The following is a 25,081-nucleotide window of genomic DNA, read 5'->3' as shown; positions in this document are numbered from 1 at the left end:
GTTGGACTCTCCTTGTGAGGTGGTTGGCGTGATTTTGCCAACTGATAATTGGTTGGTGATTCTTGCGGTCTTGTCAGCTTTTTGGCTGGGAGTTTGAGACAGCGTCCATTTTTGAATGTGGAGACTATATATGGTGCGCCTTCTAGAGAGGTCATGGGGCATGCCACCAATAACGCCACTCTTCCATGCTGCGTGAACCAATCGAATGCTTGCAAGATGTGGATCACTGCGAGATTTCAATGAAAACAAATATGGCGCCTGTGATCACAAAGCTGTGGGGCATGAAAATTGGCAAGTTTCGGTCTTCGGATTCAGCCAAATTACCAGGGAGAAACGCCCTTTCAATGGAAACCACTATGTGAGTAACAGTGCGTGAACTTCTTAAACAGTCAGTCTTCAAAATGCTGCAAAAACTTTCGCTTCAACTGGAAAGCCCCAACCAACAAAGATGGCATTAACACATCAGTCAGAGACGTGTATGATACAGTATCTGTATTAGTCTTAGACACCACTATTTTTTTTTCATATGTGCTTTGCTACATAGGAAGAGAGGAGACAAATATATGTGATCCATCAATGCTGTCATTTTCAAAAATTGTCATATTATGAAATGTTTCTTTGCTGTGAGTTCTGTATATTAAATCAGAGAGTCTTCTCGGATTCAGTTATGTGTAGCTTACACAACATTTCTTATTGAACCAGGATTCAAACAGAAAAGTTAACTGAATGGAAATACAGATAAAAGTAGAATTTCAGGTTTCAGTTGTAAGACTTGAAAATGTGACTTCACAGTCTTGGCCGTTCGCCTGTAATCGTTCATCATTCGTGCTCATAAGTTAGCACGAGCAGTGTGCTGTTCAATGGGTGGCTTTGAAAATTTAAATTCCAAATGTTATGCTTGTAAGTACATATGCTTTACATTGTTTGTGGCAGAGAGTTAGCAGTTTGGGTCTAGCAATTGCATTGGTTTAGTTTTCCACACATCTTTGCATCTTCTGCATGTGTACCTTAAGGAACCGGATGCCATCTATCGGAGTACTTGTCTGCTACTTGAAGTCTCTCAAGATTCTTTCCTGCTAAGATCAGTTGAAGGTTTCAGCCTCTAAAAACCAAGGACTTAACTGCTCAATTCTGCCAGGTACAAAAAGAACCACAACAACAAACACACATGCATGTGTAAGTCACTGTCTCTATTTGAACTTGTTGTCATAAAGCCTGTACTGTATATACATGCTGGTCCTGTGGTCTGGTTGTGAATGCTATGCATGGATAACAATGAATGTGCTCTTCTTGAGAAAACATTCCACCCTTGGATAACAGTCCCAGAACCACTGAAGACAAGTTAAAGCAATGTCCTTCTGTAATTCACCTTCAACAGAATGTATCTTGACATCAAGCAGTACTTTCATTTTTTTCTGCACTAGTGTTCCATGGTTAACCAGTCTAGACTACTTACTAGTTTGTTGTTAGGAGACAGGTTATATTTTTGATGTTTTGGAAGACAAGGCTTTTGACTTTTAAGGTTGAGGGCATCATTATGGATACGAGGTGATACAGTGTTTGCAGCAGGTTTTGTTCGCAATTCAGCAACATCTTTTTGTTATATTGTGTTTATTGTTCTGATTACCTCATGGCCAAACTTGTTCTTGACCTCAAATTCACATTATCATCGTGACTTGTGGCCTCAGGGAGATGTTGACTTCGAGTGTGCTCGAAGTCAACAGAACAGAACCGACTCAAATGAACAGTTTTATAGATAAACACCTGTGTTTTAATCACAAATATGGGAGATTCCAAACATGCATTTCTTCAAAAACATCTCCATGTCTGGATAAAATCTTAATTTCTCCCCCTGACCTGAACTGTTTTTGAAAGGGGAATAATAAAAACAGGGCGCTCTGTTTGAGGCTCAGATTCTGGTGGGGTACCTTATTTGGTATGCAGCTCATTGTTGTTGTGAATTTGAAATTGTGTCATGAGCCTGTAGCCTGTTGATCTTTTTCAACGCCCCCGTATGAAGCGGTTGCATTTGGCATGAAATGTTCAATAAGAATCTGTTTCATATGTTTATAAATGCTTATCTTGTCACTATTAAATTATCAATTATCACTCTCTTTGTACAATCTGCTATGGGACCTTTGCTTAAGTATGGGAAAGTTTTTCACCACATTTTAAACAATACAACATGTAACCAGGCCTTTAGCTAGGGGGGCATCTGGGCATCTGCAAAACATGGAAAAATGGACGCCCGATTCTCGACCGTAGATTACACCAGTATATGCTCGAGAATCGGTCCATTTTTTTCATGTTCATGTTCAATAGTAGTAGTCAATAGTAGTATTTACAAACGTTGTGTTCGTCAGACTGTACACATCATATGTATACTAGTTGACTAATGGTGGAAGTCGGTGAATGGTTGTCGAGCAAAAGAGAATGAAGACATCAAAACAACAAGGTCATTATAATTCAGTTTAGATTTGGTTAAGAGTCCAAGTTAAGTTTAGCCATGCGTTTTGGATGGTTAGGTTTAAGGTAAGAGGCTAGGGAAAGCACGTTTGTGTGTGTAGCGTGTTAGGGGTGTGTTCTGTGTAGTTGAATAGCTATCCTTACATGGACTAATTCTTGGAAACACACCTACTCGTGAGGACATCTTGCTTTCTGGGTGCATTTTTGCCTGTCCCCACAAGTCCGAGCCTCAATTTGAGGATGAAAATGTGTCCTGGTTAAGGTTGTCCATTTGTTTTGGATGGTTACGTTAAAGGGCTGGAGAAAGCATGATGGCAAGTGTCCCCACAAGGATGGAGGTACAAATGTCTGTGTGTGTCTGTGTCTTCATTCCAGTTGTGTGCGTAAAGGGATCGTTGAACTGCTTTACTGAGATACGAAGTCAAATTCCCCTTGTTTCTTGGTTCACGTAACTGAAGTTCTGTTGTTGTTCAGTTTGGTTCGGTCTTAGTCAGCACTTGTACTTCCCCTTCCTTTGCTGGCTCTCCCTTTTGAAATCAACTTGCAGATGCCTACTTTTTTGATGAACTCTGTTTCGAAGATTTTTTGGTGCTTGGTTTGCAGTTTATTCACAAGGCCTCTAAAAAGTCACAAAAAGGAAAGGAGAATATCTAGAAAGTCAAACTCAATTCAGTTAAATAAAAAAGTATGTAGTAGTCATTGTAACCACTGTACTTTTGAAAACAAAAACAAACAAAACTATGTGACGTATATCTTTTGCAGTTAGTTGTTTTAGAGCTGCATCATCATATGGTTTCGGTGTTTTGATGGGGACCGATGCATTGGCTTGGCAACTGAGTAGAGGACAACTGTCTTTGTGCATGTGTCTGCTGGTGAAATCAAGCTTAATGTTTTCTAAAAAAAGTAATTTGCCTCATACTTCTCTTGAAAAAAAAAACAAGAAGAGATACTTTTAGAACATTAGTTAAATACAGCTCAGAGATGGGATGTTTGTTTTTCCATTGCGTGTCACCAAATGTGTGTGTAGCTGAGGAGTCAACAATTCCACTTGTGACTCTTTAAATTTCTCTTTTCTGCTTCTTTGTGTGTAGCTGTGTTAAAATGTGCAGCCCCCTTTGAAAACCTAACCTGGTGTGCGACAGGCGTTGAACTCCTGCCATGGTTTGGAAATCCTACCTTCCAACTTGCATATCAGTGTCCAGGTGATCCCATGTAAACTATTCCGTGCTACAAGTAACTAGACATGATAGATGTCATTACTGCCAAGAGCTTCCGAGGCTGCGAGGCCCTTTGCTCTGCGGTCAAAGTACCTGATGTGCTCCTGGTTTTGGAGTGCGATCAAGAGAGGCTCCAGCTCACTTCATGCCCTCATGGAGGGAGCTTTATTATGCCTCTTGAACTGTGTGTTTTTCTGCATATGCCCACGGAGAGGATAATGATAGCGCCCTCTTAAATGGAGTGCTAACTGCTGCTTCATTTTTCATGTTAAACCCCACTCAACGCTGCTCTCTGTCTACCTCTCATGACTCCTCCATGTTAACTTTTGCTGCTCCTGCTGCATTCAGACTGCCATTGTAGCTTACTCTTGAAAGAAGACGTAATAACGGACGCGCACCAAACTACGTCTGTTATAGGAAGCTGGCTGCTGAGGATCGTGCTCAGAATTTGGTTTAAAAAACGTACGGCATATTGGATTCTTCTGGCCATAAAACGGTCAGCAAGCATTTTGTGAAACATAATTGTGTTCTAACGTTTGTACTGTCATGTGATTCGTGCAACACGTTTGTGTTCAGAGGCAAATTGCAAAATAAGGGGAAAAGAATGAGACGTTTCCACATGTCCATGGTCTGTGAACCTAAGTATTTACTATTGCCGTAGTAAGTTATTTGTATTTTGTTTTTGGTGAATTTAGTTTATCGTCAAATTATCAAGTTAATATTATATTTTATATTCACAGTCAGTTCTGCTTCTGTTCAAATCAATTTCATATATGCTATGGCACATTTTATTTTTTTAATAATTATTTTTTTAATCAAATAATAGTCTTATGTATTTTTGATTGCTAGTAGGTGCAACCAAACCAGTACTGCATGCATAACAGACATAGAGGAAAGAAAAATTACCGTTGAAGCCAAAAAACTGTTTTTTGCCAACATATGCAAAGACCGTAAACATACCAAAAAGTAAACAACTCTGTAAATAGTGAGCACTCTTACGACATCACATGTTGCTTTCAACATACATGAACCTATGAATTAACTTATAATATCAACAAAGACATGACTGTTTCTTCTTTGACACAGTCATTTTAACAGAATCTAAGTGCAACGAAACACTAAATGGTAGGGCTCGAATGAAACAGGCTTTTTGAGGAATGCACCTCCTGAAAGTCCACTATAGTACATATGGTTCTGACATTTTATTGTGAACTCCAGAACAAATTACAAAAGAGAGCAAGACAGTAAATTGTCTCCAAAAAGTGACAGATTTGTGAATTGAAGTTAAAGTTACACATTCACTGTTTATATTTAGAAATTACACAGTAAAAATACTCTTGAGTCACATTTAATATGAATAAACCATTTTTAATAATAATTTGACATCACTTGTGACCGACAATTTGTAAATTTTCATAAAATGTCAATGAAAATTCAATGACAAAGAGTCCAACAGAACAATTTACATGAATAATGGAAATGCATGGAAATTTACAGGAAATCTGCAAAAAGGGATTCGTGACTTGACTCATGGTCACCCGAGCATTTATTCCACTACAGGTAATTTCTACTAAAGCCACCGGCATAAGTGTTCGGTGCTTCTGGGCTCCAGCACTACGGAGATGCAACTGTTTCCAAAAACTGTGGTGGGAGGACCTGTGTGAAACGCTGAAGAAAGGAAACAGCTGATCAGAGACTCGTGGGCCAAAAAACTAAATGCAGAAGGAGACCGAGTCAAGTGTCCGAGTCAATCTGGCACAGACCCAGAATTTAATCGATTGCAAGAAACCATCAGTAGTAACAGAGAAAATAGGTTTGGTCAAATTGATTGAGTAAAAAACAAATAAAGGAAGACATGCAACAATATATTTCATTTTGTGCGTCTGGAGAATGAAATTTTGTTGCACCCCTACAACAAAAAACTGCAATGTTTGACTATTGAGCCTGATTATTAAAGATCCATCAGCTTTAGAAGATATTACAGGTATGGTCTTGGCTGTTTTCATTTCCCTCTTCATTCCTATCGCAGATTATGAGCCATTAAAATCATTTTGTCAACTTTATCTAGCTAGCATTGTGCTAAGCCTGGCATACGCTTCCAAATTTAGCCTCTTCAGCATCATTTTACTGTAGTTTGTGGTAGTTCCCAGAGAAATCAGCCTACTTTGTTATGGTAATAACTAAAAAGACTTCATCTGGTTTTAAGCCAACTATTAAGCAACAAGTTAAACAGTGATGTTGTACGTGTGTACATAAGTGTTGGATCTGTTATCTTAGCAGTGCAGTCTTCGGCATCGTGGGTCTGAAAAGGAACATATCATTGTGCCTCGATGGTGTGTGGTCAAGTCAGAGGCACATCAGACTTACAAAAAAAAACATTGACATTCCACTTTTAACCTTCGACAGATTGTCAACACACAGATAATCGCTCGCAACACCTAATATTGTCATATCACGTACCTGTGTTGTGCACACACGTACAAGTTTTTACGTTTGTGAAAATGCATTTCTGTTGGGTTTATGATGAAAATTCAGTTTTGTTTTTTTTCTGTCCTGTTTTGAACCGCAGAGTCATACATATTGAAGCTGAAATAAAGGCTTGACTGTACACTAGTTAGAAATGTCAGAAACATCTGTGCATTATTCCAGTTTATTGCATCGTCATCACTTTGTCCTGATAGGAATGTGCATAATTTACTTCATTTGAACAGATTTTTAACTTAAAATGTAAAGAAATAACATTAAAAAGTATGATTATTGGAGTGATACTAAATGTCGACAACACCAGATTTGTAGTTACTTGTAGTGATCTTTTTTCCATGCATGGTAACGTTGTGAGTTATTTTAATCTGTGTGTGATCTGCATCACACTGTTGTGTCTCCCCTGATGTCAGAGAGTTTGCAGTGTGCTAGCGGTGTGAGCTGTTGTGGCTGCAGCTATATTTAGACTTTCTTTCTTCCTACGCATTTTTCAGCGTTGGTTGTTAAATAAGAAAATCAAATGACGCGCAAAGAGCCTGAGTGTGAGAGTAGAACAGAGAGGAAAGGGGAGGGGAGAATCGAAGCCAATCAGCTGGGCCGGTTCTCACGACATGACCACTGTTGTGTGTGCGTGTCGAAGGCTGAGGAGAAGACAATAGAGGATGTCGCTCACATGCAAGTACAGAGGAAGCACGACTCAAGTGATTGCAGCAACACTGACCCCGTCGCAGTTTCCGTTTTGTTCTGTGGCGCGAGTGGTGAAACCAATAAGAGCGGTGTGGAAATGAAGAGTGGGCCGGCCTTGATCTATTCTTAAACACACTCAGGATGAGTTGCATTACATCCTGTAATTTTAAGGTCTACTGTCCTCCTTTCTGAAAATGAGCTTGTTCCTTTCAGCACCAAGCAAAGAGGAACCAGCCTGAGCTGCCTCAACTGAAGCAGTGCCTGACTCAGAGAGGTTTCTCTCCAATGTTGTTTACATATCTACTGTCAGCAAACAGTAGATACCGCAATGTTTTATTCGCAATTCTGCTCTTGGAAAAATCTAGGCATAAATCATGCTGGGAATTCCACTGCCTAAATCAACTTTGAACTATTCTATTAACTCAAGTGCATTTTTTTTACTTTAAGATTTAATAGGCATTTATTTATTTCATCAACTGTATTATTTCAGCATATTGATTTTCCACATATAAAACAGTTATTTTAAAAAGGAAAAATAAGAAGTCATTTGACGGTTTTTATTAAAATTGATACAATTCTAGTTCTTATAAAATGTGAAGCAATAGTCTTGATATAATTATGAAATTCCAGTTGGTTGTTATTTTCTGGTGAATGTCATGACATACAGCCACATGTATTTAAGAGGGCACATCTATTTCTTTTCATTTTGTTTGATTTAAGTTACTGACAAGCTGCTAAATATGTGGTTTTGTGAAAGGAGAGCCGTTTTATTCGGCACGTATGATCCAAAACAAGGCCAAAGGCCAAGCATGTAAATATGTCCCTCCTCCCCTCCCCTATGCTGTGAGGTCAATTTGCACAGGAGATAATGATGGAGGAGGGGCTGCAGGCCATTGTTCTGGACAAACGGCATTACTGCGTGTGATGCACAGCCCATAATTTACTGCAACGTATGTTGAAAACACCTGATTAAATGACACTGTCGGAGCCCTCGCCCTGCTTTTTTGCTATGATGCCCTTCTCTGGATCTCTCACTGATGGCCCACAGGCGTTTATGTTCATATTTAGCTGATGGCAGCGCTTGCAGACAGAGGAGCGTATCCTTGGCAGGTGCAGCGATGTGCCTGCGTCAGCAGGAGCCAATTGGAGCAGTGGGATCTGCTCCCCGAGTCTGCTGTGTCAGGCAGGCGGCTGCTAGGTCTCCACTCCTCTCTATGCTGGCTGACACCCTGGCTGTCACTCATCCCTTTGCAGCATTAGGCCGTTGCCATGGTGTTGTTTAGCTCGGCTGACAGGTGGGTTCTGACGCCATCCCTCCTCCCCAACCCTCCCTCCCTTCCTCCCTTCCTCGCTCCTCCAAGCCACACGTCAATGGCTGTTTCCTCCACTCTGCACCAAAAATAATGCATATAGGGCCTGTTATTATCTCTCGCCATGTCTTCTGAAATTTCAACACACATTTGTCAAATCCGTGGGAAATTAGAGGGATACTTCTTGTTTAAGGCTTGCGTCAGTATGAAAGAAAGATGAGTGTTTTAACATTTAGATGTGCTGTTTTATGTCAGGGATGTGCTGCACATAAATATGAAAAATCCCAATGAAACTCTGCTGACGACTCAGAAGAAGGGTTGCTAGGTAACCTGACGTCAGAGGGCTAAACTAGTATATTAGGTAGTAAAGCAGGAGGCTAGCTCATTAGCCACACAAAGGTCTCCTTCTGCTGGCTAGTGTTTAAGCAATTGATTTAGATTCCACCATCAGTCTGAGCTCCTTACTTGTACCCTCTCTGACATTGTGTTGGTCGGTGGATGTGAGTCTTGTCAGTTTTTTTTTTTTTTGGCACGTTCATCATATGCTGGTAAAGAGGTCCCGCTGTGTTTATGACAATGAGAAAGTCAGATGGGGGAGTGGGTTTCCTGTCTCTCCTTCCCAACAGCCATCCACCCTGACTGACCTCAAATGTCAACTGTGTGACATGAAACAAAATCCAAACTTCACAGAACTATCGTCCTCAACTGTCAGCTGCAGAGAACCCTGTCACCCCCTGAAAATTATATGAATGAAGGTGTCTAGTCTCGACTGCAAACCAGTTTCTGAATCTTTTTCATCAGACAACATTGTCCAAAACTGAGAAATGAAAAGTGTAATGTTTACATTCTTGACCTCACAAAATGGAAATGCGTAGTTCCTTTTCTGCATGGTAATGAGAAGACAGTTGACGTCATTCAGATTTTACGGATGTACCCAGATTGTAAGAGACCACGGCACCTCCACTTTGCCCTCGTCATTGGATCGACAAGAGCTGGCGGTTTTGATGTCCGAGTAAATCAACCGACAATGTGTGTACATGTTTATGGCTTATATAGACTCAGATAGTATTAAAGTTTTTATTTCTTGTCTGCACTGTTTGATATCACGTCATCTGCAAAGATGAGTGGTCTTCACAATCAATCCTCTGCATCTTTGAAATACTTCTTGTCATCACAAACTGATTTGCTAATAATACAAGTGACCAATGGTTGACCACCTTTTAGTCCAACACTGAACCAGAGTGACCACAAACACAACTGCCCTTCTCCTCAGAAACCTGATAGCAAGTCCTCTCCAAAGCCACAATCCAGTTGACGATATCAGAAAGTGAGGTCATGATTTGAATGCGCTTCAGCAGCCGGTCAAAGCTACATGATGGAATCACTGTTTTCCCCTTCTTTCCAATATACAGTACACAGATGTTACGTTTGGAACGTTGAAGTTGTCGGTTTGCTTCACAGATATAGAGCTGAATAGAGTTGATGGGATTCTTTTTTTTCTTCTCTTTGTTGCAGTAGAGATGCTTTAGCTGGCTGCTGTTGAGCTGCGAGCAAATCTTTTTGCATGCCAAGGCCGAACTTTTACTAGAGTTTCAGTGTAATAGCTCCGTCTGTGTGCAAAGAATAGGCAGCGAAAGACGTGCGCTCGTCATTGTGGCTCCGGTACTAGAGTAGCAGGCGGCAGGTCAAGAGGTAGCTGGTGTCGAGCCGCTCATCTGAAGGTGCCACCTGCTGTAATGGACTGTTACTGATAGACGGCGAGATAAGGAGACACTCCATACCGTGTCACAACTAGGACCGATGCAAACCAATACCACGGAGTTCATTGTAATACAAGATACAGACTGTGTTGTTGTTTCTTATCAGATTCCTTTTATTGGCAGTTTGTAATGAATCGTGGCTCAATTATTCATCTTGGATATTTATTTTAATTAAATGACTGAAAATATTGTGGCAGACAGACCTCAAGGCTTCTGTTAACATGGACTTGTCTATCTGATAGCTCTTCTGGAAAACTACATCAGAGTGCAACTGAGGTCCGGGAGGCAAGTGCTGTGCTGAAAAGAAAAGGAAACTGAAATAGTCATTTCTACCATGTTGTTGATGATATCGGTGTAGAAATATGTAAATTGGAGTTGCATTTCTAAACTCAATATTTAGTTATTTAATTGCATTTTTAATCATGACCTTATGCCATTTGGCTCGACCGCGTGAGATTAAGCCTCAATTTGAGGATGAAGACGTCTCAATATCTGGATGTATATGATTAGATTTAGGTTTGGTTTAGAGTCATGGTTGAGGTTGAGGTTGAGGTTAGGTTTAGGGTGAGTTGTGGGCAAAAGCATTATGGCAGTGAGTGGTCCTCACAAATACAGAGATAGAAACGTTTGTGTGTGTGTTTGTCTGTTGTATGAGCCGAAATACATTGCACTCACTTTGATGACGAATTTAAATATGTACATTTACAATTGAAATATCAAAAAATGTGGTCGGTTGTTGCTCATTCATTTGTTTTTAATTTTTCAGGCATATTTATTGTTTATTGTAATTTGAACTGATTATAGATTGGGAATTTAAACCGAATACTTACACATTTTTTCCACATAGTTGTTTGAAAGTATTGTTGGGCCTTTTTAAAATGAGACAATGGGTTTGACTTGTATTTTTTCTGTTCAACTCATGTGACACTAAGTTGTCATGGAAGCAAATTAAGTTTTGTATCTGTACTAAATAGTCAAAACATACAGAGATTTACTGAGTACTCAAATAGTCCACAGGTATGAAAGTCCCTGGATGGTGGTTTGTCTCCATGTCCTGTGATAAGTTGGCAACCCCGCCTCTCGTCTGAAGTTGCTGGGTTACGCTGACCATTTGAATGTCGCAGCAGAAATCGAGGCTCATCACACCTGCAACATGTTTCTTCTACTGTCCAATTGTAGTGAGCCTTTGTGATCTCTCGCCCCAGTTTCCTGTTTTCTGCTGACAGAAGAGACAGCTGGTGTGGTCTTCAGGGTTCGAGCTGTTGTACGTTGTTTTTGGCAGGCATCTTAGTTTTAGTGTTTTGGACGGAAATACTTATTGGTTTTTAGTCACATATTAGTCATATTACTCTCTGTGTACAAAGTATATATAGAGTATAAAGGTGAATAAACAGCGCTCAAAATGGGTGTTTTGTATCTTTATAAAAAAGTATAAAAAAGTATTTAAAAAAATATATATATCCATGATGCATGTGCTGTGTATTTGAGATGCACCTCTTTGTCTGCCTCATGAAGTTGTTTTGACAAAATACCACGGTGTCAACGAGAATGACTTTAACTGTAACACAAGCACTCCCTGCGTGTTTTCTGCTTCTCCCTACTTTCTACCCCAAAAGAATTAATCACAAACCAATTGTCAAATAATACTGCTGCATTTGGTATTAACAGGATATTGCCACGAGTACCGCAGTCTCCTTTTGCTGTGCATTGTCATTTTCAGGTGCAGAATGGGCGCTGCATGCCAGGTGGTGGGCGTGACCTAATACCAATACCAGACCAATGAAGAAATGCCAAGCATTTTGAACATCTGACAGACCAACTAGTTTGCAACCATCTTTTCATGTCAACGTCATAGAAAACTCATGTCTAGGTTGTCATTGTCACCATGGAAGAAAAGTGGTTGTAGTGAGTGGTTGTTCAAGTTATAGTTGTCCTTGTATAATGCGGAACCAGTCTTCACACTTTTCATGATGACCTCTGACCGCGGACATACATACAACTGCTGCTCACTGGACATCCCTTTTTCATATCAGGCTCTGTGAATTCAAAGTCACTTAAATCCCCGTTCCTCCACATTTCCATGCAGGCTTTGATCTCTCGGCACTTCTTCTGTAGATGCCTTGAGTTGCCTTGTGATGGGCTGATGCTCAGTTTATGTGGGAGAAACCAAATGTGTCCAATTTCAAGAAGCACCAGATGGGTCAATGTTGAAGCTAGCATGTGCCAATTGTGTAACGTGAATGCCTATTGTGTTGTGTTTTCATCTGGAAGTCACAAGCTCTGCAGGGTGCTGTTTTCGAGAAGAGGCCAGCGTCAAAACAAAACGTTCAATTCTTCTCTTAGTTGTTACTGAGTTTCTGATCCAGGGATGTTTGAGTTTGAGCCCTGCATCTGTTCTGAAGACATCATTGACTGTAATATCAAAAAGGCCACTTAGCTTCTTATGACTACTGTTTTACATGAACTGTAATGTTTATCGTCACTTCAGGTGATCTTCTGAAGATCCAAGCTTTAGTAGGACCGCAACATTCATCCATCCTCCTCCTCCGTCTCCTCCCACCTAACTGGTGTTCTCTGTTGCTCCCTGCAGGTGAAGCTGATGAAATACATCTGTAAACAGCTGCAGTGCAAGCAGAAAGTGCCAGAGACAGAGCGGCCCGAGGCTCTAGACAGCTACCCACGCTTACGAGACTGGCTGCGCACCATCAACCTTCGACAGGAGCTCATAGAGGTAGGTGGTGTTTGTTTCCTCTGATGGGAAATCTCTTTCCCTCTGGTCTACTGAAGCATACGTGTTTTATTAAATGCTTTGAAGTCAAAACCATTTGAAGTGACACTAAAGTGAAGTTTTGAAAATGTTGCCCAATATCCAGTGTAGCTATTTCTTCAAAATATCAGTGAACGTTTCAATGAAGACGTACAGATGAAATGTAGTAGCAACTCTGCTTGACAGCTCTTGTTACCAGCCTGCTGCTACTTCTGTCTTTGTCATGTTAGAACACTACTGAGAGATTTTTATTTGCATGAGGAATTTCTCCCCAATATGTCTGCCCCCCTCTACTTGTCCCCAAACATTTTCCTCTGTGATACTGGCTTTTACGGCATGAAATATTCAGATGTGCGATAAATCTGTGGGGAATATTTCCTGCCCTAATTCAGTATCAGACATCGCCGTCTGCATTTTACTTACATTTCTTTTGTCTTTTTCAGGTAAACTTCGAACTAAGATAAATTGCTATGTACAAACATTGAAACTGGAAGTTCACATTTTACACAATACCCTCACAATTTAGTCAAATTTATTGGGGCACTCCTTCAAGCAACAAGCAGCATCGCTGCATTTAAAGGAGTCGAGCTGCAAATATGGAGCCTGATGCACAAGCAGAACTCGTGTGACTTCCGTCTGAGCGTCATTTATGGTTGTGTTTCTATCAAAGTTTTGGAGTAAATTGAGTTTGAAAACCAGCCCCTGTTCGAAGAGACAAGGAATGTTGTAGTTTTGTAGAAGGAGCATAGCTGAGAGCAAGAGAACAAATGTGACTAACTCAGAATTTGAAGAGGAATATCCACATTCTGATGATGATCGTACAGTGGGACGGAAAGTGACGTATGGCGAGTCCATTTGTCATCTTGTCACAGTTCATAACCAGTACATACTGGTACGATGTGTCCAGGAGAGAGAGAGAGGGGGACAATGTTGAAAAGAAGTTGGAAAAAGCGGCAGGTGTGGTGTTCACGGTTCCGCCATTAGCAACAACGATGCCCAGCCATCATCATTGTTACTTCAGAGAGGAAGTGTTTCTCCATTGGTTCATAAATCCCATTATCTCAAACAGTCGTCAAGCTACAAGCATCTGAAATAGTGATATGAAAGCGGAATATTTCATTGAAAAGAAAACCAAATCCAAGGCAGTAACTCTCCATCGTGGCTCAATTGGTCGTGAGTCACTCATCATAAACGTCACCTTCCAAGTAAATAATTCAAATTTTAAACGTTTTGTTCTGTTGTACCGCGAACGTGACATGACTGTGGACTGGTTTCAATATACAGAAAATAAACTTCACCAAACCGCAGTCTCATTGTGGTTGTCTCAGTTCCTAGCACAGGTTCACTGTTGTTCCACCAGCTCCGTTGTGTAACACGACATTAAGCTAGGAGCCTTGAGTTCTGTATTTGGCTAGCATTGGCGAGCTAACAATATACCTGGGAGACATCTTGATCAACATTTACTTATCTTTCTTGCTTATCTGTCTAGCTTGAATTTATTTTTCCTCCGTGGTCAGTGGGAATGCTGTTTCTTGGTTTGAATCTGCTGCCTTACCTCGGATGAAATCTTTTGGTCAACATGAACTTCATCCATGTTCATGAGTCTTTGTTGTTGTGAAGGAGAAGTGGAGGTTAGGGTCTTACAAAAACAAAATATCAGCACACGGACTCAAAATGGATCCATTCAAATGCTGAGCAATGTCCATTACAGATTGGTTGACATTAAACTAAGCTACATGGATCAAACCCCAAGAATGCATGAGAACGTCAGGAGAACCAGACCCAGCTTGCAGGCTCTACTCGGACTACCTGGTCAGATGGTGTTGCTTGACAGGCTAACAGTGTTAATTGTGTGGTGACAGTAAACACACTGTGAGAAAGGTCAGAGAAACCTGGTAGCCCCCCTCTGAGGAGCTGCAAAACAAGCGTTTGACATTGAGCCGTCCCTCTTCTCCAAAGTTACATAATGCCAGTTTAATTTTGTTGATATGAGTCATTCTGTGAAGCCCTGATGTTGAAATGTCTGCTCTTGTTTTTGCTTACCGTGTGCACACACGCAAGTGTTTGAGACTGCCCTAGTTTTCGTTTCAGTGTTTGCCCTCTTGGAGCCACAGTTTAACTCGACTGATAAGCGATTTGCGCACTTCCCTTGTCCGAAAACATCCTAACCTCCACAGACTATCTCCTGTTTCCGTGTCTGGATATGTGCTGTGCTGTTCCTTGCTGTACTGAAACGTAGGTGTTTCTGCTGTCTCATACCCGCTCTGTTCTTGTCCTCTGCAGGCAGTGGAGGCGAAATTATCTCTTGATGTTTTACAGCAGATGACAGGCACTCAGGTTAGAGATACAATGAGAAGACTAGGGTTCACCTCGGATGAATGTGCCAGGCTGAGTGCTGCCCTCTCCTGTCTGAAGAGCGCTGCTGAGTCAGGTATGTACATCACTTCCTGGTATGTAGTTCATACATTTTTTCTCCTAAATTATACATTTTAATATATTCCCAACATTACTTTGTACTGTAATATTAATCCTCCTTTAAATATTTACAATTTTTATCCTTGACACATTTTCCCTTCAAAACCTCCACTCAAAAATGTGTCATACATTTTCGTTGCGGTGCTATTTCCCCATGTTTCACTTCAAAGCATCTTGTATGATGCTGTCAAAAAATGCAGTGAGAATATGAATTTATTTTCAGGACTCAGACTTTTAGGACTGCATTGGTACTGAGCTGGAGTTTAATGTTGTTTTGCATCGATCAGGTGGTGAAGTGAGAGAGGACGGGGGTCCCTGGCTCTCAGAGCCTAACAGAAGAGACAGCGGCTCCCTTTTGACCGCAGACCAGCTAACAGGCTTGGGTACTCCTCTTCGCTCCCACAGTCCGTCTCCTCTCACTCGTCCCTCTGCCATTCACTCCACTCCTTCCACCCCCTGTGCGACCTTCCCTCACCCGCGATCTGGCTCCGTGTCAGCGGTGCCCACACCAGATGCGCAGACGTCATATGCATACTGCGAGGATCCGTTCCCCATGTCGGCAGCCCGATTGGCCCGGTTACACGGACGTACCTCCACCCCACCCATAACGCCACCATCCAAGCGGCGCCATCGGTTGAAGCCACCCTGCACCCCACCGCCGCCATCCCGCAAAGTGCTGCACCTCCTTCCTAATATTACGCTGACTCGCAGCAAGAGTCACGAGTCCCAGCTAGGAAACCGCATTGATGACCCGCCTTCCAACAAGTAAGTCTTCACTTATAGGTCCCACTTTGCCTCAAAGTACAATTTCACTAGAAGAAAAAAAAAAGGAGAACGAGTTTTGCTTGTGTCTACCGCTACTGCCACCTGCTGTCCGATTGAGCTCATTACACTTTGAATATGTTAAACATGAATTAGATAAGATGACCCTTATTTGTCCCACAGCTACGTAGATCACTTACATGTAGGGCAGCAATATTGGGTAAAAGCAAGCAATTGTATTAGTACTGTATTTTCTTTCTCATAATTTCAACCTGCTATTTTATCTTTCTAAATATGGAGTAAGAAATGGATTAAAGAACAAGTATAAATTGATGTTCACCATTGACATCCAGAGTGAATGCCTCCTGTGTCGGACTGACAGCAAGCAGTCACAGAGGTTTGCAAGGTCATCGTTCTACGCCTTCAAAATCATCCGCAAATGTAAAGTCAGCGGTGTGTCAGACGTCTAAACCCCACATTCGTCCTCTCCCTCCGACCTCATGGCCAGAGCTAATCCGCACAAATTCCCACAGATTATGAGTCATGTCATAACAGGAAGCATTTCCTAGGACTAATGCTTTTATGTGGCAAGACACTCTCACGCGCACGCTCTCATACACACACACACACACACACACACACACATTTTCTGTCCCTCACATCATCCATTGTGATTAGATGCAAACCCACAAACAAGCCAGATGTTTATCCATAACATCCTGTCTGCGTATGAGAAGCTTAGTTGGGGAAAAAAAGTGGCAACTTCAGAAGTAAACAGGGCTGACACAGATGCGACGCACGCACTCGCATGATCTTGCTCGTCTGTGTCATCACCGTGGCAGTCTGGGATTCTTCAAAGTGGGTCACAGGTTTCATATCTGGACAGAAACATCCGAACTAGACGCTGACATTGTGCGTGAGCATCTATCTCTGAAACGCTAAAGGGTGCTCTGGACCATGTGACTTTTGTCTGGATGCCAACAGTGTCACCCTGATCGTCCCGTGCCAATGCTATTTAGCCGTCCTGATGTACCTTCTTACATAATCCTGCTTCAGCGTGTGTGACAACAGCGTGGGCCTCCTGTGGTTTTCACAGTTGCTGTACTTTGTTTCCTTCTGTAGGTGTGTGAAGAAGAACAAGCTGCCCCTGAATATGCAAGTCAACGGAAACGGGTGCGAGGACTCCCCATCCCGCAATCCCGTAATACCATCGCGCACATCTGCGGTGACCCCGGTAGCAACTTCAGCACCTTACGCCCTCCCTGGCACGCCCACTCTCATGGAAGAGCACAGCATCATCAGGAGTGAGTGTCGTCACGAACAATGGATAATAAATGCAGTCATCAGCTTCTGTTTCTACTCCCTCCTCCATTCAACTCGCTACTGTTCAGCAGTTCTGCGCAAAAAGCATCAGGGGGAAGAGAAGTGGAAAAGACACACTTAACAAAAGTCACATTAGTGAGGTTGCTGACACTGACTGTAAACTGGCAATGTAATAATCATCATCAAATATTGTTACTGACCTTATGGTGCTTGAGCCTTTCATTTCAAATTTCACAAGAAGCTTCTCAAAAACGCCATCTTAAGTTCTTGAAAAAGTTTTTTTCTTAACCTAACTACTGTTATTCATGTGATATAGGTCTTCATTTAAAATCTATTTTGAGTAGAATTGAATGTGAAATATCGCTACCCTCTTATGCATTGGATGATAAAGGGTTTTTAAATACATGGGGGTGAGGGGTAAGAAGTCTCATATAGTCGCATATTAGGGACTCTACTGCCTCCTTGTGGCTTTCTTGCATTAATGCAACACAATTTTTCCTTAAAGTAACCTTTTATTTTTAACTGACATTTGCTCACACTTGTTTATAATTGTTCAGAGATTTAGTATGTGATGTCATTTCCCTCTGTCCTCTTAGATAATGTACCAGTGCACCGTAGCTCTCCGCAGGCAGTGAGGCGAGACATTGGCCTCGCTGTGACACATAGGTAACAACGATGAACCATTACAGGAGGTGTTAGCTTTAGATGACGTGGGTGAATGTGTTGATGTTGTAATATGGGCAGGTTCTCCACCAAGTCCTGGCTGTCGCAGACGTGTCAGGTCTGCCAGAAGAACATGATGTTTGGGGTCAAATGCAAACATTGCCGGTGAGTCATGAATTCAAATGACATCATTTTACATGATTCCTGACAATGAAACAAAGCACTGTGACACCATTTCTCATCCTCAGGTTAAAGTGCCACAACAAATGCACAAAAGAAGCTCCGTCCTGCAGGATCTCTTTTCTACCAAGTGAGTTTCACAAGTGTGTATTTTAACTAGTGCACATGATGCGCTAACAATGGACTCTTATGTGACCAGTCGCAAAAATTAGGAGGACGGAGTCTGTGCCGTCTGATATCAACAACCCTGTGGACCGGCCTGCAGAAGCTCCGCAGTTTGGCACTTTACCAAAGGCAATTACCAAAAAGGTAAAAGCAGAAATCTTCTTTGAAAGAATGCACTTACTAAAAGCGCCTTTAAACACACAAATAACTTGAATTGTGTCATTAGAATATAAACTATAGCTGATGCAACATGGTCACACAAACATGTACAGTGAGTACATGTTTACACGCCGCTTAAAAATTCTCATGAGCAGATGCTCAAAGAAACATAAAAATGCAACACAAACATGTCTTATTATTGAGTGGTGAACTGGAATGCACAGAATATCCAGCAAAAACAAGTAACGACAATAGCAAGATACATTACACGCAAACACAGGCACGCACACTGTGCTAACACCTAGCAACTCTAATATGTACTCAAAACAAAAAGACACTGACATCAAAAATGTGACAGGAAACGCATCCAGACTCATACAGTTGCTAAATCACTGACCCAAACACAAACTCCTACACCACGTTTTGACACCAACACACGACCACCACACAAGGCGGTGCTCACGGTTTAAAAATGATGTGAGATTTCATTGAAGGTGTGCATGCGTCCGTGAGTGCGTGTGCGTGAATGGTGTGTGTGCCCTGTGTTGGACTGGCGACCTGTCCAGGGTGCATTCCTGCCTCTCGCCCAATGACTGCTGGGATAGGCTCCAGTACTCCCTGCAATCCTGAACATGGTGTATGTTTGTATTTTGAAAGCCAAAGGTTATGGCGCAGGGATTGCCATCTAGTGGCCTCTGAAAACAAGGACACTGTTTCATGAAACCTCTTCACCACATTGGTTACTTTTAGATATTTGTATACTTGGTTCATAATTTACCAAATTGCCTTGAGTTTAACTTGTTCAAGTGTCAAACATCAGATCAAAAAAATTGACTTGTCTCCTGGCACACCTGCAGGACCACCCGCCCGTCCTGAACCAGCTGGACTCGAGCAGCAATCCCTCGTCCACTACCTCGTCCACACCTTCCTCCCCAGCTCCCTTCCAGCAGAGCAACCCACCCAGCGCCACCCCGCCCCCCAACCCATCACCCAAGGGCCACCGGGACAACCGCTTCAACTTTCCCGGTACGGCTCCCCGGCACCCCTGCAACACCTACACATTTTAAACACGACTTGAAATTCACATTAACTGATTTCTCCACCATCTCATCATAACCAGCTTCACTAACCGAAGATCTCTCTCATGCTTCTCTTCTTCCTCTCTGTTTTTAACAACCAAAAGCTGCCTGTTACTTTCAACACAGACAACAGTTTATCTTCCCGGGTGAGTTGAGAATCTGAAATGTCCGAGTAGTGATGTGCTGTCCCGTCACCTGTTTGCCAGTCCTGGAGAGTTCTTCTCTACCTGAACGTTTGTCTGGAGCTGTCGCTTTTTGATTCACTTTGTCTCTCTCTACTGGTCATTATTTGAAACTGCATATGGCTGCTGAAAATGAGCAAGGACAAACATGAAGTTGTATTCTTTTTGTTTTTGCAGATGTCTCTAGTCCATCTTCTTTGCACTCTGATGTCCTCCAAGACACAGTGTAAGCTCCTCCTGCCTGAAGACCGTTGGGTTGATGAACCCTCTGCCTTTCTTGATTTTCATGAGTTTTCATTGTCAGCAGTGAGATGGAGCAGCTTGCTGACAACATTCATGCTGAGCTTGTTGAAGATGAAGATGAGGAGGTAATTCTGAACGATTTGAACTGTCTATTTTTTTTTTTACAGATTTTATCAATCCATTTAACAAAGGCACAACTTTATTTGTCAAGTTCGACTCCACAGAGTTTTTTTTTTACCACTTTTTGACTGTGAGAATGAAAGATATTTTTTCACTTCTGTTGCTTTTGTTTTGCCATGTCTGTGTTTGCCAGATCAACTAAAGTCAAGGCTTCTGTTGGCTAAATAATTCAGCAACCTTAGTTTGTTTTCATGACAAAGAGACTGTTAATGTTCTGTGGGAGCCAGAAGAAGTTAACGTAGTTGTTGTTTTAGGAGGTGGACGAGGAAATTGAGGTTGAAGATGAAGACGGCGAGGTGGATGATGTAAATGATGAAGAGGAGGAGGAGGAGAATGAGGATGAAGAGGAGGAGGAAGATGATGAGGATGAAGATGGGGAGGACATGAGGATGCACATGGGCTCAGATGGAGAGTGCGAGGGCGACGAGCTGGACGATCTACCGAGCTCTCGGGGTAACCAGTGGAAGGGCCCCATTACTCGTAAAGCCAGTCAGACCAGCGTCTACCTGCAGGAGTGGGACATCCCGTTTGAGCAGCTGGACCTTGGCGAGCTCATCGGGAAGGTGAGGATCCAGACCCGCGTGATCTGTGCACAGTTTAGTGAACCGCTTGTGCTGGTCCAGGGTCGTTGGGGAAAAGTGCACCGTGGCCGGTGGCACGGTGAGGTGGCGATCCGACTCCTGGAGATCGACGGGAACAACCAGGACCACCTGAAGCTCTTCAAGAAGGAGGTGATGAACTACAGGCAGACCAGACATGAGAACGTGGTCCTCTTCATGGGAGCCTGCATGGCCCCACCACACCTCGCCATCATCACCAGGTAAGAAGACGGCAAATGTTCTCAGGATCAATGGACGAATCAATCCCTCGCTCTTCAACCTATGTTTCTTTGGCAGCTTCTGCAAAGGGAGGACACTCTACTCTGTCGTCAGAGACACTAAAAATTCCCTGGACATCAATAAGACCCGGCAAATCGCTCAGGAGATCGTAAAGGTGACTTCCACAACGATTACGGAGCCGTCTCCAATCAGTCATTGAAACGATTCAATAGGAAACTGGGGCTGTTGTGAAATCACAAATCTGAGAAGAATAATCTGAGTCTCCAGTGTGCGACTGGATCATCACATTCTTAAGACATTTAACACTCAATAATTAGAATAGAAGCTTAATATGGCCCGTTTTATGAATCCGCATCCTCAAGAAAGTCTCTGAATTTCCAAGTTTCATTATACTTACCAAATACCAAAGACGGCTTGATCCTCACAGAGGAAAATAAAAATGTATGTCACCATCAAACCTGGTTTTTAACAATGAACCATGATCGCTAACGTCAATGCAGTACATGTATTTCTTCATCCATTAACATACTGGACTGAATCCTGGGATGTTTAAAACTACAGTTCAAACAGCCAATCAATATTGAAATTGAAACATTTTGTATTTTCTAATGAAAATCCTCAAATTTGTGTTAGATCCTCATGAAGCTGATCAGTGAATCTTGCCCTATTCAATGTATGAGAGGCATCAGCTCTTGGTTCTGTTTTTATACGTGGCTTCTTTTCTAGTGGAGCGTTTCTGGTAAATCAGTGAATAAGAACGATGACTAGTTTCTTCAACTTGGAGAATATGACCCGTACATATTTCCAACCGACATTTGTTGTGTTGGTTGTGGTTTCGCACCTTGCAGTTGCAACTTTACACCACATGGGGGCTGAAGCATCTAGCTCACCAGATTTGGCATTAACATTCTGGAAGACGATTTTATTTTTTTAATGATCGACCCATTTTTATAAAAAGTGTTTTAGAAATATTACAATTAATGTAGCTAGCACCAGTTATGTACGATAGATAGACACAGCTTGTGTGTGTTGGTCTGTCATTTCTCACTTCTTGTGGTCTATTGGAGGTGCCTGTGTGCGGCACCTCTGCTTGTTTGTGGACGAGATTCACACTTTCAAAATCTCAAAATTCAAAAGTCTGGCGCCTCAGCAAAACACTGTGGTAAAAATAGTTGGATATTGGACGGATGTCTGCTCTGGTGTTGGTGGCGACATCCGTCTTCCGCGTCCCCATTAGGGTTCAGTGATCGCGGACACACTCTCACAGGCAGCGCTAATGCTACAACCCAGCATCAGTTAGGGACCATCAACAAATTCTAAAATGGTCAAAATATAGACAAAGACTGACAGTTTGTATAATGATTTTGAGAATAGAATATGACTAAATAGTAATTTATTCACATTATTTCTTCAATAGCATCTAGGAAATGTGTCCAGACTGGTTCATAGTTAAAGTCAACTGTTCAGAGACATTCGATACAGCAGACAGACAGCTCAATTTAACCCTTGAATAAAACTGGCAGAGCAGTCTGTCAGACACCAGCAGCTTCTACCAGAGATGTGAAACATTGAGTTTCTCTCCCATACACTTAGTTAACTATTATATTTAAACTGGTTGGTATTTAAGGAGTTAATTATGATTAATTAATAAAAAAAAAAAAAGAATATTTAAGCATTTAATCGTTAAATTCAATTCAATTCAATTCAATTCACACGTCACAGCTAGGATGATAACAACAACAACAAACATGGAGGAATCCCTGAACAAAAGCAAACAAAAGCATCTGTTTGCTTTTGTTCAGGGATGTTTTTCGCTACACAATGACCAGGGTTTCCACTACTCTGAATGGACTTGAAATTCTTATTATTTGAAACAAATATTTTCAAGACATTAAAAGAGCTTTAGTTTAAATAAGGTGATAAAAACACTTGAATATAGCCACCATTGTGATTAATTGTGATGAATTAATCACAAATTCTCTAATTAGATTCTTTTTAATCAAATCCCACCCCTTGAAACATAAACAAATAATGGTGTTTGAGACACTACTCGACTAATAAGTTTCATCATCAAACAGTTTCAAAAGAGACTGTCGTGTGTCCAACACATGGAATAGAGTGAAAATGTATTCATCGTGATAATTGTTGTTATCGCAGAAATATTTATTATTGCTTTTTTGTCCATGTCACCCATCCCTATCTTTGGCCTTAAACAACTATTTCAATGAAACCTCTCGTCATTTTCAAAGCAAGAGTGCCACCTACTGAGCTCTCAGGATCCTGTTTCATGAAACTTCTTGAACTCATTATTAAATAATGTTGTCGCTTGTGTCCGGCTGCTCTGAATGAAGCGTATCGTCAGTCTTCTAAACTAGGAGTGCTGTTTCTTTCCTGTGCAGGGAATGGGATACCTGCACGCTAAAGGCATCGTCCACAAAGACCTGAAGTCCAAGAATGTTTTCCACGACACCAATAAAGTGGTGATCACCGACTTCGGGTTGTTTGGGATCTCTGGAGTCGTCCAGGAGGGGAGGTGAGAAAAACACCCAGCTCAGCTGAAGTGCCGCTCGGCTGCTACAAGGTTGACTCCAGTGATTTGTAATAATTGCTGAGCTCCACGGCGACTGCGGTCCCGCTCACATCCATCTCCTCTGTCAGCCGCTACCTTTATTCCCCCCAAGGACTCAGTCTGTTGTAAACTCTGAGTAACTCCCGGCTCGAGCTGGCAGCACCCCCCCCCCCCCCCCCCCGAACATCTGAATGGACTGATGTTTTTGCTGCGCGGCTCAGGAATCCTTGTTTCTTTCAGACGTGAGAATAAACTGAAGCTTCCTCATGGCTGGATTTGTTATCTCGCTCCGGAGATTGTGCGCAGAATGAGTCCAGGTAACAACGAGGACCGACTCCCCTTCTCCACTGCCGCAGATGTTTACGCCTTCGGGTGAGTTTGGCTCACCTGATCTCCACTCACACATGTGTGATGGTGTTCTCCTGCTGAGGAAGCTGCGCAGCACTGAGCCTCTCTGTGTCTCGTGTGGCACTGATGAAACAGAAGGACTTAATAATCAACACAGTCATTTCCTCCGTCACTTTGCATTCATTCACATGCATAAGTCATCAACATATATTTAGCTATTAACTCTTACTATTCCAAAGGAAAGTGGCTCTGCTCACCATCTGTCTGCGTCTTCCTCCGGCTTGGCCAATAAGTAGCCAGAACTGTTCTATTTTCATTGGCTTGTGAGATTGAGAAGGTAGACCTAGTCGATAACTTCCTCTGGAAACTTCAGTTCTTTCCTGCTTTAGTTTCACCTCAAACATTTTGTACACATGCGACACATGTTGCTGGACCCATCCTCCAGGACACACTCACACTCCCCGACCTAAAAATGATGAATAAAAAGAGGCGGTGAAATTTTGAGGCAAGGATGAGGTACAATTAAAACTAGAATTCCGGGCTCTCGCACAGCTGGCTTGATGGTCCCTTACACTAGTATATTACTGTGGCCCACACATCAAAGAGAGACAGTGTGGTCTCCCCAAACCTCATGGTGAACATTTGTTGGTAAAAAGTCACATAGGCTCAGTAGTGACCCACAAGTTCTGGGTTCATGTTGGTGGAGCTAAGAGATGAGACAGGTGCGTCACTGAAGGCCTGACGTGTCTCTGCTTTGGAGGTGTAGCAGGTGGGCTTGGATGAGGAGCATGTGTGCGAGTGAGAGTGTGTGGAGCCGTCTGAGGGGCCTGCGTGTGCTGCACAATGTTTCATGCAAGTGTGGCCTTGACTCAGAATGTGAGAGTAGGATTCTTTTGTGGGCCGTCACATTCTGAGCTAAAGAACTTGTGTTGTTCCCTGACATTAAAATGCTTGACCTGCTGTTGAAGTAATTCTAAAAGGTGAGATTCAATGTTTTTGTCTCTCAGCACCATTTGGTACGAGCTCCAAGCCAGAGACTGGCCCATCACCAACCAGCCTGTGGAAGCCACCATCTGGCAGGTGGGCAGTGGCGAGGGCATCAAGAAGATCCTGGCAGAGATCAGCCTGGGCAAAGAGGTCACTGTGAGTGCCACACATTCATGAAAGATAAGCAGGTTTGCTCAGCTGTGCGAGCGCTGAGAAGCCTGGCGCCTGAAACTGGCCTC

At 42.3% G+C, this 25,081-nt stretch overlaps 1 protein-coding gene across 4 annotated transcripts in view; it reads left to right on the top strand.

Moving 5' to 3' along the window:
* ksr1a (kinase suppressor of ras 1a) overlaps positions 1-25,081 on the top strand; it is a 31,639-nt gene that overhangs the window by 4,497 nt on the left and 2,061 nt on the right. The window contains exons 2-19 of one of the 4 annotated variants that reach the window (XM_053846664.1): positions 12,512-12,652; positions 14,972-15,119; positions 15,451-15,928; positions 17,048-17,229; positions 17,845-17,914; positions 17,993-18,076; positions 18,160-18,221; positions 18,291-18,400; positions 19,273-19,441; positions 19,599-19,640; positions 19,854-19,902; positions 19,984-20,044; positions 20,354-20,662; positions 20,723-20,919; positions 20,996-21,092; positions 23,338-23,471; positions 23,748-23,879; positions 24,863-24,998. In XM_053846664.1, the coding sequence (XP_053702639.1) occupies positions 12,512-12,652; positions 14,972-15,119; positions 15,451-15,928; positions 17,048-17,229; positions 17,845-17,914; positions 17,993-18,076; positions 18,160-18,221; positions 18,291-18,400; positions 19,273-19,441; positions 19,599-19,640; positions 19,854-19,902; positions 19,984-20,044; positions 20,354-20,662; positions 20,723-20,919; positions 20,996-21,092; positions 23,338-23,471; positions 23,748-23,879; positions 24,863-24,998 (2,601 nt within the window). Of the gene's footprint in view, positions 1-12,511; positions 12,653-14,971; positions 15,120-15,450; positions 15,929-17,047; positions 17,230-17,844; positions 17,915-17,992; positions 18,077-18,159; positions 18,222-18,290; positions 18,401-19,272; positions 19,442-19,598; positions 19,641-19,853; positions 19,903-19,980; positions 20,045-20,353; positions 20,663-20,722; positions 20,920-20,995; positions 21,093-23,337; positions 23,472-23,747; positions 23,880-24,862; positions 24,999-25,081 lie in introns of all 4 variants that reach the window. The other 3 variants (XM_053846663.1, XM_053846666.1, XM_053846665.1) reach the window with 3 other exon arrangements.

Source organism: Synchiropus splendidus, chromosome 17 (genome assembly GCF_027744825.2).
Source record: "Synchiropus splendidus isolate RoL2022-P1 chromosome 17, RoL_Sspl_1.0, whole genome shotgun sequence".
In the NCBI taxonomy this organism is placed as follows: domain Eukaryota; kingdom Metazoa; phylum Chordata; class Actinopteri; order Syngnathiformes; family Callionymidae; genus Synchiropus; species Synchiropus splendidus.
This window is presented reverse-complemented; position numbering and strand designations above follow the sequence as displayed.